This window comes from Fonsecaea erecta (genome assembly GCF_001651985.1).
Source record: "Fonsecaea erecta strain CBS 125763 chromosome Unknown Scaff6, whole genome shotgun sequence".
NCBI classification, from domain to species: domain Eukaryota; kingdom Fungi; phylum Ascomycota; class Eurotiomycetes; order Chaetothyriales; family Herpotrichiellaceae; genus Fonsecaea; species Fonsecaea erecta.
The window spans coordinates 569350-580781 of record NW_017387249.1 but is presented as its reverse complement, the minus strand read 5'-3'; the positions used below and the strand labels follow the sequence as shown (position 1 = coordinate 580781).

The 11432-nt window shown below is 54.8% G+C and overlaps 5 protein-coding genes across 5 annotated transcripts; 1 reads left to right on the top strand and 4 right to left on the bottom strand.

Annotated features, from left to right (window-relative positions):
• Nucleotides 1–237: 237 nt before the first annotated feature.
• AYL99_07239 (hypothetical protein) lies at nt 238–2015 on the top strand (the record flags this gene model as incomplete). Its single annotated transcript, XM_018838748.1, has 2 exons — nt 238–1230; nt 1386–2015. 2 exons carry the CDS (start codon nt 238–240, stop codon nt 2013–2015), a joined length of 1623 nt encoding a protein of 540 aa, XP_018691516.1.
• Nucleotides 2016–2199: 184 nt separating this feature from the next.
• Nucleotides 2200–3743, bottom strand: AYL99_07238 (hypothetical protein; the record flags this gene model as incomplete). The annotated part of the gene is made up of 2 exons (XM_018838747.1): nt 2200–3219; nt 3279–3743. The coding sequence occupies 2 exons, from the start codon at nt 3741–3743 to the stop codon at nt 2200–2202; spliced, it is 1485 nt and encodes a 494-aa protein (XP_018691515.1).
• Nucleotides 3744–4879: 1136 nt separating this feature from the next.
• Nucleotides 4880–6313, bottom strand: AYL99_07237 (hypothetical protein; the record flags this gene model as incomplete). Its single annotated transcript, XM_018838746.1, has 2 exons — nt 4880–5002; nt 5057–6313. 2 exons carry the CDS (start codon nt 6311–6313, stop codon nt 4880–4882), a joined length of 1380 nt encoding a protein of 459 aa, XP_018691514.1.
• Nucleotides 6314–6726: 413 nt separating this feature from the next.
• Nucleotides 6727–7052, bottom strand: AYL99_07236 (hypothetical protein; the record flags this gene model as incomplete). The annotated part of the gene is made up of 3 exons (XM_018838745.1): nt 6727–6772; nt 6821–6976; nt 7027–7052. 3 exons carry the CDS (start codon nt 7050–7052, stop codon nt 6727–6729), a joined length of 228 nt encoding a protein of 75 aa, XP_018691513.1.
• A 1583-nt stretch (nt 7053–8635) lies between these two features.
• AYL99_07235 (pantothenate kinase) lies at nt 8636–10097 on the bottom strand (the record flags this gene model as incomplete). Its single annotated transcript, XM_018838744.1, has 3 exons — nt 8636–9423; nt 9480–9762; nt 9819–10097. The coding sequence occupies 3 exons, from the start codon at nt 10095–10097 to the stop codon at nt 8636–8638; spliced, it is 1350 nt and encodes a 449-aa protein (XP_018691512.1).
• Nucleotides 10098–11432: the final 1335 nt, after the last annotated feature.

Here is an 11432-nt window from a genome sequence, read left to right as displayed (position 1 = left end):
CTTCTTGTCCGAGCGGAAGAAGGCCGAGGACATCGACCTGGACCGCGAAAAGTTTCCACGGTCACTCACTCACTCTCCCAGCTCTCGAGTTATTATATCTATCTTTGCCGGTAAAGAACTAGTTGTAACAAGCTAGCTAGCACTCGAGATGTGTTGCTGCTGACTTTTGGAGTTCAGTTTACTGCTGTACGTTCAACCCGTCCGCCGTAAACCTTTCCAGGAGCCAATCCATCAGCCATGCTACTTCCCCTCCTGATCTACGCTGCCCCCATCTTCTTGATCATATACCTGTTCAAAGACTACTTTTCTCTGTCCTCCATCCCTGGGCCCTTCGCAGCCCGTCTCACGAACCTCTACCGTCTCCTGCTTGTGTACAACCGCCATGCCCACGAACAACACCTCGCCCTGCACAAGCGGTACGGGAACCTCGTCCGCCTGGGGCCCACGTGCGTCTCCGTGACGGGGTCGCAGAACTACATCCCCCAGATCTACGGCATCGGCAAGGGTTTGGTGAAATCCGACTTCTACAGCTGCTTCCAGAACATCGTCAACGGGCGACGCGCCGCCAGCCTGGTGGCCATGACCGACGAGAGTCAGCACGCCCGGTCGAAGCGGATGATCGCCCACGCATACTCGCTGAGCACGCTGGTCGAGTACGAGGAGCTCGTGGACCGCACGACGGACGTGTTCCTGCAGACGCTGGAGCAGGAATTTGCGTCGTTCTCGTCATCATCACCTCCGAACAAGAGGGATAATTCGAGGCCCGGACGCGTGCTCGACCTGGGCCGCTACCTGCAGTTCTTCGCCTTCGACGTGATCGGCGAGCTGACCTTCAGCCGGCGCCTGGGGTTCATCGAGTCGGGCACCGACGTGGACAACATCATCGCCGCCATCGGCGCCAACTTCTCCTACTTCAGCGTGCTCGGCCAGATGCCCTGGCTGGACGAGGCCGTGCTGGGCAAGAACCCCCTGTACGTCAAGTATTTCCGCAAGAGCGTCAGTTCGCCCATCCTGTTGTTCGCGCAGAGGCTGCTCAAGGAGCGGTTGGGACAGTTGGAGGACACCAAGGCGGACGATGATGATGAGGAGTTGTTGAACAGACCCGACTTCCTCAGCCGGTTCTTGAAGACCAGGAGGAAAGAGGGCACCACTACCACCGCCGACGACGAAAAGGGAAATGGAGATGAAGAGGAGACGTTGACCGACGCTCAGATTCTGTCGAACTTGTTTGTAAGTTGATCACCTACACTTACTCACACAAAACACTCCCGAAACACCCCTTCTTCTTTTGCTCCTTTCCTTCCCCTCCAACCATCCTCATCATCGCTTCTCTTTCTCTTTCTCTCCCTCCCCGCGACTAACCCTCTCTGTGAAATTCTCAACAGATGAACATCAACGCGGGCAGCGACACGATCGCCTCGACCCTCCGGGCCATCTTCTACCACCTGCTCAAGAACCCGGCGTCGCTGGCGCGGTTGACTGCGGAGCTGGACGCGGCGGCCGCGGCGCGAAAAATCTCGCGCCCGTCCCCGACCTGGACCGAGACCCAGCACGGACTGCCGTATCTGTGCGCCGTGGTGAAGGAGGGCCTGCGCATGAACCCAGCGCTATCGTTGCCGCTCGAGCGCGTCGTGCCGAAGGACGGGTTGACGTTGCACCACGACGACGGCTCACAGACGTTTCTCCCCGCGGGCACGGTGGTGGGCATCAACCCGTGGGTCTTCCACCGCAGCACGCGCGTGTTCGGCGCCGACGCCGAGACCTGGAACCCCGCGCGGTGGCTGAGCGCGCAGGAACAGGCGACCAAGAACATGGAGCACAGCCTCCTCGCGTTCGGCGCCGGCAAGAGGTCGTGTCTGGGCAAGAACATCGCTATGCTCGAGCTGCACAAGCTGGTGCCGGCGCTGCTGATGAAGTTCCACGTCGAGCTGGACGACCCCGGCCGGGAGTGGGAGGTCAGTAATGCCTGGGTGTTGAATCAGACCGGGTTGAATGTTCGGTTGGCATTGAGGTAAGAGCCAAAAAAAAAGGGGGGGGGACAAAAGAAAGAAAGAAAGAAAAAGGGAAACAGAGGAAAAGAAAAACAAGACTGTGGGATATCTATCGTCAAGAATGAAATGAAATGAATTCGCTGCATCACTGGTATCGACACACAAGCTCAGTGAAGAAATCTTCGATAAACATCTGCCCTGCCAGCCATCATGGCCACCGCGGCGGACTCGCCTCGATGACCTCCACCAAGACCTTCAGGGATCGCCAGATATCCTCGTCCCACGACCCTCTCAGCCCTTCAATCAGCCTTTGCCCGATGACACCGATCCCCGCCTGCATGGCCATCACCCTCTTTCTCAGCGCATACTCGTTGAGGCGGAGGGACGTCTCTTCCGGGAATCCGATGCCCAGCATTTCTCGCGCCTTCTCGGGGATGCGGTGCAGGCTCTCGTTGGAGGCGGCGGCCTGGGCCCAGTAGCGCTCCATGGGCACGATTTGGTCTTTCAGGCGCGAGAACTGGAGGTCGACGATGACCCAGGCCGTAATGGCCGAAATGAGCAGCGAGGACGCCGCGGGAAAGATGCGGCGCAGCGTCTCGATGTAGGTGGAATCTGAGATGTGGGGGTTCCGCAGCTCCATCACTGCCGGCGAGTCGAGACAGAGCATGCCGTCGGGGAACTCCTCGATGGCGACCGTGACCGCGTTGAGAGCCCTCTCCAACTTGCGGCACCGGGACCATTTCGCGCTCTTGGTGGACGGCGACGGTTCGGAGACGGAGGGCGAGTCCACGTCCAATGTGTCCCAAACCGCCCACCGCTTCTCGAGCGTGCGGAACGATCGGTCGCTTCGCGTCCTCCGCGGCGACGTCATAAATGGATCGGTCAATTTACGGAGACGTTTGTCAACGCCATCGCACTCACGGATTTTCGGTCCGCCGGTCCTGCTGCGCATTGCAAAGGTCGTAGGCTGGGAAACGAACCCAGGCAAGGGAGGCGAGGCTTCAGAGATGCGACCACAGATGCTGTCTGAACTGTGGGATTCGTCTTGAGGCACATCACAAGGAGTGTCGTACGGGCTGAACGCGGAGACTTCAAGAGGGATTTTCTGTGGTGTCGACGGAGCACACGTGCCTTCAACGGGCGACTCGGTCCTCGATGAACTCGAGGGAGGGCGCTGAATGTGAACGAGTCTCGGCTTGCCCGGTCCAACAAGAACTGTGGCGATCATCTGAGATGCAGTTAGTGCGTGAACTCGGAGAGCTGAAAGAAAAGCGTAGGAATGTGTACCACTCCATCCTCGTTGTCTCCTGTGTCAACAGACGTGCAAGGATGCTGGACGACTTGATAATAGCGAGCTTTAAACCGTCGCATTCGCTCTTGGTGCGATGTGGTGTTGGCCAACCACCCAGACTCGTCCGAACACAAAGTCCCCCGATACTCGTCGTCATCACGCGGAGTGACCGGCGTGGACTCCGACGCGGTGCTGAGATTGTCGTCTTCGAGCGTCCCATGTCCCGAGTGGCTTGCTTGGTCTTGCTCGTCACAGTAGTACGACAAAATATGCAGGCTGTCTAACGAATCGTCGCTCAGAACCGGCGTGGGCAAACGCTCTCGCGGGTTGTGGAATCGAAAATATGGTTGGCTTTCTTTCTGAGGCGCTCCTACAATAGGGCTTGGGAGTAAAGGGCTGACTGGGCGAGAAGGGACCTGCTTCCGAGCCAGAGCACGCAGGTCGTGATAGCTCGCCGACATCCTGCGCAGCCCGGGAGAAGGCAATGTCGTGAGAGGGCAATCGTCGTCCCAAACAGAAGGAGATTCGGGCAGCAGTGAAGGAAAGGGTGTCTCTGGGGTTGGCACGTAGGGATATGTAGTGGCGATTCGGAGCCTGGGTCGAAGTAATCTGCTCTGCTCCAATTTAGCGGGCTTGTACCGGCGGAGCAGCCGTGACAGTTGCGATCGTGATGCGTTATGAGAAGAAGCCTGGACAGGCGTTGGGGGAGGTGTCACCTGTCCCTCCCTCAAACAGTGGGTGGAACTGAGCGATGAGGGTTGACCTCGATATTGAGTCGATGCGTCGAGAGCCTGAGGAGAGATCGATTGTTCCATAATGTCTGTGCGAGCTCGAATAAGTAGACGGTGGGAGTGGCTCTTCCTCGAAGGATAAGATGAGACATATATTCAGGGGAAAGACAGTTGCTCCCTTCTACGCGTGTTGCAAATCCAACTGCCAATGGCGGTCGATGCGTCTGCGAGACGCGAGCTGCCGGTTCTTGCACCTCACCCTTACATGATCGTCGAGTATCAGATCCTGCGTCGCACAGAAACGTTCGCCCTTGCAGAAAGTCTGGCCCGGCCACCTTGGAAGTGCAGCGATTCATCCCTTGCTTTGACCCGGCTCCAGGGAGCACACCACGACAATGGCAGACGTGTGAATGGCAGGAGGTTTGTCACACTGCATGGCATGACATTGAAATTCGAAAGGGCAAACGCAGCCTTTTAATTGTCATGCCTTACATGACAGCACCGGCGAAGGGGTACAAAATCTGGACACCAAGTTTCCAAATCCACCGCCGAGAGCTGTCACTCGGAAATTGCCATTCTCCAGGTAGTGAACGGGAAGCTATTGCCAGGAGACTCGCTTTCTGATTACTCGGATCCGGTCCGAGACGAGAAGGCTGATGCTCTGTCGTTTGACAAGACATTAAAAGGCTCATCTCGGGGCACCCATCTATACCGAGAGGGACCGCAGCAGATTGCTGCGCAGCTGTATGATGAGAGATGGCCTTGTCAAAAGATACACAAAAGTCCAGTGCATCGATCCGTTATGATCTGGGGAAAGATACATCGATGTGAAGGGGGACCAACACGCTTCTCGGATGGGCCACACTCTATATATGTTCCACTGGGTCTTCTGGCAAAAGTTCCTCGCGTTCGCCCTCTCGCCTTTGAGGCAGCAGGGCTTTGATCGGCGGCCTGACAAGGTCGTTAAACATAAATGTCCCATACACTAGCTGTAGCAGCTGTCAGCACTTTCCCGGCTTGAAGTGGACGGTTTGTGAACTCACCAAGGCAAACCCAGCCACCTGAAGCCATTTGAAGGACTCCCATCCCAGCCCGAGCGAGACAATCCAAATGAAGAGCGTTCGACAGGTGTCAATTATAGATCGGGAGGTGGCGGAGATACTTCGAGTGACTGAGAGGCCGAAGAAGTTGAACCCGCCAATGGAGACCATGATCGCAAGACTTGAAATGCCGATTGCACGGTTGTTGAACACTTGACGATAGCCTTCCTCGGCATCAAAGTATCCGTACTTGCCAGCTTTTGTGATGCCGACCGCCAAATGCAGAATGACCTGAATCGCAACGGTGACGATAAACCCAAAAAAGCCCTCCCAAGCGACAACCTTCAGTGGTTCAAGGGCGTAGTGTTCCAGAATCCATTCCTCGAGGCAGAACTGTGTGGCGGTGAAGATTTGGGCGAAGGCGATGAGGAAAATACCCAGGACAGTGCGTAGAACGCTTGGGTCCACCGCACTCACGATAACCTCTCTCGCAGCAAGGATCGTGTGCCGAACCAGTTCGGCGCTACCCTCCTTGGGTGCAGAAGAGTTCTTGTCCCCAGAGGAAATGGCCCCAGCTAATCCGACCAAGGCAACGCCCAGAACCACAATAACGAGGGAAACCCAATGGTACAGGTAGAGCTTTCTCTTCAAGAACAGGACACTGAATAGTCCGACAAACAGAACCAGCGCCCCTCGGGTCATCTGGTATATAGAGGCCGCCACAAACAGCAATCCGACGTTCATCAAGGTCGTGCCGGCGATATCGCAGCATGCTGGGAGGCCCAACAGAACCACCTTCCATCCCTCCAGATGAGCTCGGTCGTCCGCATTTGGAAGAAGTGGTTTCAGGGCTGGGTCCGTTGCATCGCGTGAAGTAGCGGGTCGAACGGTATCATCATCCTCCTCCTGCTCCTCGTCCTGTTCTTCCTCGGCGTCGACGGATCGGTGGAGGAGCGGTGCATCTTTCGAGCGCAGGGAGATGTAGCGATGCAGATAGAAGCCCAACATCACCACCCAACATCCCATCTCACCAATAAACATTTGGACTCTGTGCAGGTTAGCAATCACCGACTCGATCTGTCCGGAGTGTGGAACTTGCGTTTGGATGACCGGTTGTTCAAATGTCTTGTGGTCCTTTGGATTCTTGCTCTCGCAGCCCCGTACACATTGTTGGTCTTGAAACTTGGTCAGAAGGGTGTTGGCGCACCCCGTGAGCAGCATCATTCCCACAAGGAATGGTATCACTGCCTTGACAGCCATGTCGCCGTGCTCGCGTGTCTGCGGGTGAGTCTCACTACTTGTGCTACAGCAGGAAGTTGACGGTCGATCTCGGAATGCTTTGTGGGAGACAGTCTTGATACAAAACCCTTCCGAAACACACAACTGCTGAGAAGAACGAAGATTCCCTAGACACACTCACATGAACAGCTTCAAAGGCTGGAAACTGGGCACGGTGGAAGTCCGCAGCCGGGCAGATGACCAGACCGGTGTGACGGGAGGAGCAGGTCAAGCGAGTCCGGAATATGGGCACAACGGGGCACGAAGTAAACAAACAGCCACCGGGAAGGATTCTTCCAACAGCCGCCTTACGAACACATAGCAATGCAGACTGTACGAAGTACTCGGCCATCTGCCTCAATGAAATAGAGAATATCATCTCATAGTCTGCACGTTTAAAGCACCGTTCCTTCGATCATCATGTCCAGAAACCCGTCGTAACTGAGTAAAGTCAACAGGATTCCTGCCGTATAGCACCATCGCACATACGGCTGCACTCCGAGCATCTCAGTCCCTTCGTACAGATGATGGAAAGGTGTTTCGCTAGATTCGCATCGCAACTCCTTCGCCCAGAAACTCATAGCTCCGGTCTCCATCAACTTCGTCGTAAACCCAGAACCCATCAGATGCGATGCAAACGTGTCCCTAGAGTCGTGTCACTCAATCCGCCATCATTCCACGATCGTTTATCGTACAAGTCGTGTCCCGCCTGTCTCCTCATCTTGAAACCCCGTGACACTTCGAACTCGTTCCTATCCAGAGTAGACTCTGCTCGGGCGCCGCACTCCCGACGAGCTGCCACTTCGACTTCTGCGCCTTCGCTTCCGCTCCACGATAACTTCTTCACGTCGATTGCCGAAATTTCCCGCTTGTAGTGAATTGAAAAGAAACATCAATAGAAGCGTCCCAAAGAAAGTCCCGATAATGGCGCCCGCGAGGGTTCCCCCCGAGTATTGTCCTGAACACGACGTCGAGGGTTGCGTTATAACGGTCGTTGTAGCCTGACGAGGTACGAGAGCGGGGGTTGCGGGAAAGAGAGCAGATGCGAGCGACACGAATGGAGCCTGTCAATGCGTCAATTGAAAGTCGCAGCATTCGGTGGAGGAGGGGCGCAGACCATTGAGAGGCGGCAAATTGCCCGAGAACGCCCTTGCGAACAAATCCTTGATGACTGTGAACTGAAAATGAAGCAGTTGTGGTGTTGTCTACGGCTTGCTTGTCGTATCTCGCAATGCCGAACCCATCCGCTTGCTCGAGTGTTTCGCGGCAGATGACCGAACAAGGGTTTGATGGGGGTGGTAGTTGGGTGAACGACGGGGCCAGAAACAACAAAAGGTTGAAGAGAAAGTATTGACCTCACAGACACGGGAGCCGTCAAGTGCGACAGCAGAAAAGAGCGAACGTAAGATATAAACGAGCGGAGGGAGGCTGGATAACCGCCATATTATTGTTGACAGGCAAGTCTCATGCGAAAGCCGGATGAGAGAGGCACAAGGCACCATCGGGGTGAGAGCGAGCAAAACCATTTGACGTCAGGCACCATCCGAGGGGCACCAAAGGGGGCGCGACTCTCGAGGGGCAACCAACCGGCATCGCCTATTGAGGGAGCATCCACCCCCGGAGAATTTTCCTTGGTTATTGCTGCCGCGCACTGCTGGCAACCACTATCATCTCCAGGCTTGTGATTCGTGCTTCTGCTGCTAGCCCTCCTGATAGAGAATGACCATGCAGTAATGGCTGGAGCATTGGAGGTTCCCTACGGGATTTCCTTGCCGTGACTTCTTGTGCGTCTTCTTTCGATTATGCTGCTGAAGGACGAAATAGAGACATTGCTGGAACTTCCCGCTATGTACGAGGTAATAAATGTGCTGTGTTGCGTCACTTCCGGCCCATTAAAGAGTTTCTCCCGCATGGAAACTTCCTCCAGCCTCACCAAAAGGTTCTGTCGAAAAGTCCATTCCAGGCAATAGTGATGCAATGGACAACCTTCTGGGGAGCTAGTTATCCTGTGGTTGGGACATCTGATCTCCAGCCTGGCACAAGACCAGGCCTGCGAGGTAGCCCTTACTTGCCGCATGTATGTTCTGGTATCTGGCAAGCTGTTGCCCGTTTATAATCCGCTGTTGGCGGAACAAAGACACTTATTGCGCCGCAGAACCTCCGTCCGGATCATTCCCAAATACCCCGGATGTTGAAGGTCTAGACAGGCTCTTGGTCCGATGATCCAAGTCAATGGGACCTTTCGAACGAAGCAGGCGCATGCCGTCCAAAGTAAGAGCTTTTGTCGAAACATGAACATCCACACTATTCCCTCGACAACACTTTACCGAGTCTGATATCCTCGAAACTGTTGCGTCGACCCCAGTTCTTCGGTTGTCGCTTGAGGAATGCTCCCACAGCGCCGAGGTATCCTTCGTGCCGCAGGAAGTAAGCTTGCTTCTCGCCTTTGGACCAGAATTTGATGGCGTAGGAAAGGGTGTTCATCGTCTGAGGATGGCCTCGGATGAAAGACCCCCCAAAGTAAATATGCTGGAGGTTGTGCTTCTCTGACTGGAGGTATGCGATCTGACCAATGTTGTTCGAGATGGCGTACAGTAAACTTCTGGCCATGTCTTCGGTTTTGAACCCTCGTAACATGTCGTGGTCGTCGCCATGACCATCACCGTTGAACAAGCCCTCGCCATCTTCCGCGTGCCTTTCGGCCATCCGCTTCATGCGAAACACTTTTCCAAACGTGCTCGCAATAGTGGTGCTTTTAAGCCCAATTTTGCTGTATCCTCCACCGTAAATATCACCCACCAGCATATCGACGCCGCTGTTGTCGCCCATGTCGGCCAGACGGAGCATCTCGTCAAAGGTACGCGCTCCGGTGAGAAGGGACAGGATCCCCCAAAATGTGCCGCCCCCTAGAGACGTCCCACCCACGCGCTGAAATTCTCGAGGCCCCGAGACCTTGACCATCGACACACCCGATCCAATATTGACCAAGAGGTATGGGTAGATGTCTGCACGGGCCTCGGCGAACTGCATCGGCTCCTCTTCACTGTACGTGAACACCTCCCGCGGGATTTCCGTGATGAAGAAGTCCAGCCCTGTATGAAACCCTGTCAGCCATCTTGTACAAAAGCTTCTCCTGGAATTTCCTAACCAATGATGAGACACTCCATTTCGTCCTCTTGAACGACATCGACGTGGAGCAACTCCTTCATCCGATTGTAGAACTTGTATGCACCACCTCCTGTTGCCATGACACACAGTTCCTGCGGCGTCGACCCATTGAGCTTGGACTGCGTCTTCTTTAGCTCTTGGATAAAATCAATGCACAAATCGATCCGGTCCGTCTCGAAGTTGAGGAAATTCAGTCGTCCACCGCCGTGCGTTGAGCCCGGCTCGCGGGAAAAGTAAACCAGCTTCGCCAGAGAGCCGCCAATCTAGGGTCAGAGTCAGACAGTGGGAGCCGGAGGAAGACGTCGTATAGGTGACCTACATCGAGCGCAACATGGCTCACCACATCGGTGTGATGTGGGAGACGGATGTCCTTGTGTTCCCAGTGGACGTGTTCATGCTCACTGGCATTGCCATTCCCATTTCCATTTCCATTACGGAGGTTCATCTCGTCGTCGACAATGAAGGCGCCTTCGACATTGATCTTCACTGAGGCTGGGTTTGGAGGGACACGCAGATGGCGACCAGAGCCTTCACCCTCGGCGATCGCAGAACTGTCTTGGTGTTCATCGTCCGCCACCGTCTCTTCTAGTGCCGGCATGGTGAAAACAGAGGGTCGAGACCGGTGTTCGTTTCAACCCATGCGATGGAGCAGTCAACTGCGTCGTGTGACTGTTTGGCGATGCACGTGGGATGGATAAATTATCGGCGACCGATCCTTTTGCAGTCACCGTGGGCATATATGTGCATGGTCATGGCAAGAAGCCGATCGGCCGAAGTCATTCAACAAGTGTATCCAACAGATAAGTCACCTAGAGAGCGATCGCTGCTTGTCACGGATATTCCAGTTGGTGCGGACCTCGGTCGAGATTTTTAGTCGTCGGATCAATGCTTGAATACTGGTTCAAAATAATGGCGAAGTTGAAGCCCTCGGCGGTGTCTGGGTGCCCCCCCAAGGCCTCACTAGCCTAGGGAGCCCCGCCAAAGCCGAACAGAGGCCGCAGCCTGTTCCGAACGTACTGTAATTGCGACTGTTATTGCTACTGTAACATCCTCCTGATGCGACATGAAAGAGTAGTGAACAAGACCTTTCTTCGAAACAGTCGCACAGCGTTGCAATAGCCTGGTGTCGTACCAACCAATATCTGAAAACTCTCGTTGCGACTATCCTTCAGGTGCCCCAATTCCATTTGCGAAATCATTGTTTGTTTCTTGAATAATTCCTTGACGCCTCCGATCTTTCCTGCTGGCTCCTTGAAGGCCGTCACCAAAAGCCACAAAACATCAAGTTTGTCAGACGTCCCAGGACGCCGGCAAGAGAAAAGCACAGAAAAGCAGTGCAGTCCAGATGGTCGAAATACAGCCTCGTGATTGTCTGGAATTGGAGGTGCGTAAAGCTGCTGTAGGGTCTGGGATCGCATTCACAGTGGTCGCCACATCGACGACAGGACTATGTGCACATTGTTCTGTGGTTTGACCCTGGTTCGGTGAGCTTTGGGCGAGGGGACCATGGCATCGACATACCGGTAGACAGCATCGATTGGCGGCAACACCAACACCGCATTTGAAACCACCGGAACAGACTCCTACCAAGAGATCCTCAGTCACGACACTTCCAAAGCAAGGAGGGTTGCTCACCGCTGCCGTCGGCACAGCAAATGTCTCCAGCAGTTGCATTATAACAGTATGCTCCGTTGAAAGTATAGCAGGAAGTTGTCCCAATGGGACAGGTGAGTAGAGAAGGTGAGGCTGCTCCTCGCTCCTGATGAGTTGACATTGCCATGTTGCTTCGGTTGACGATGAGGATGAGGAAAGAAGACCAGTCCACGAAACTAAGCCGTCGCCCTGGTTCGACAAGGTCAGAAGTACCACTTATCTCGAACAAATGAGGCTCGGAGTCGGTGTTGCTATTTCCCACTGTCGAAGCTCGTTAGCA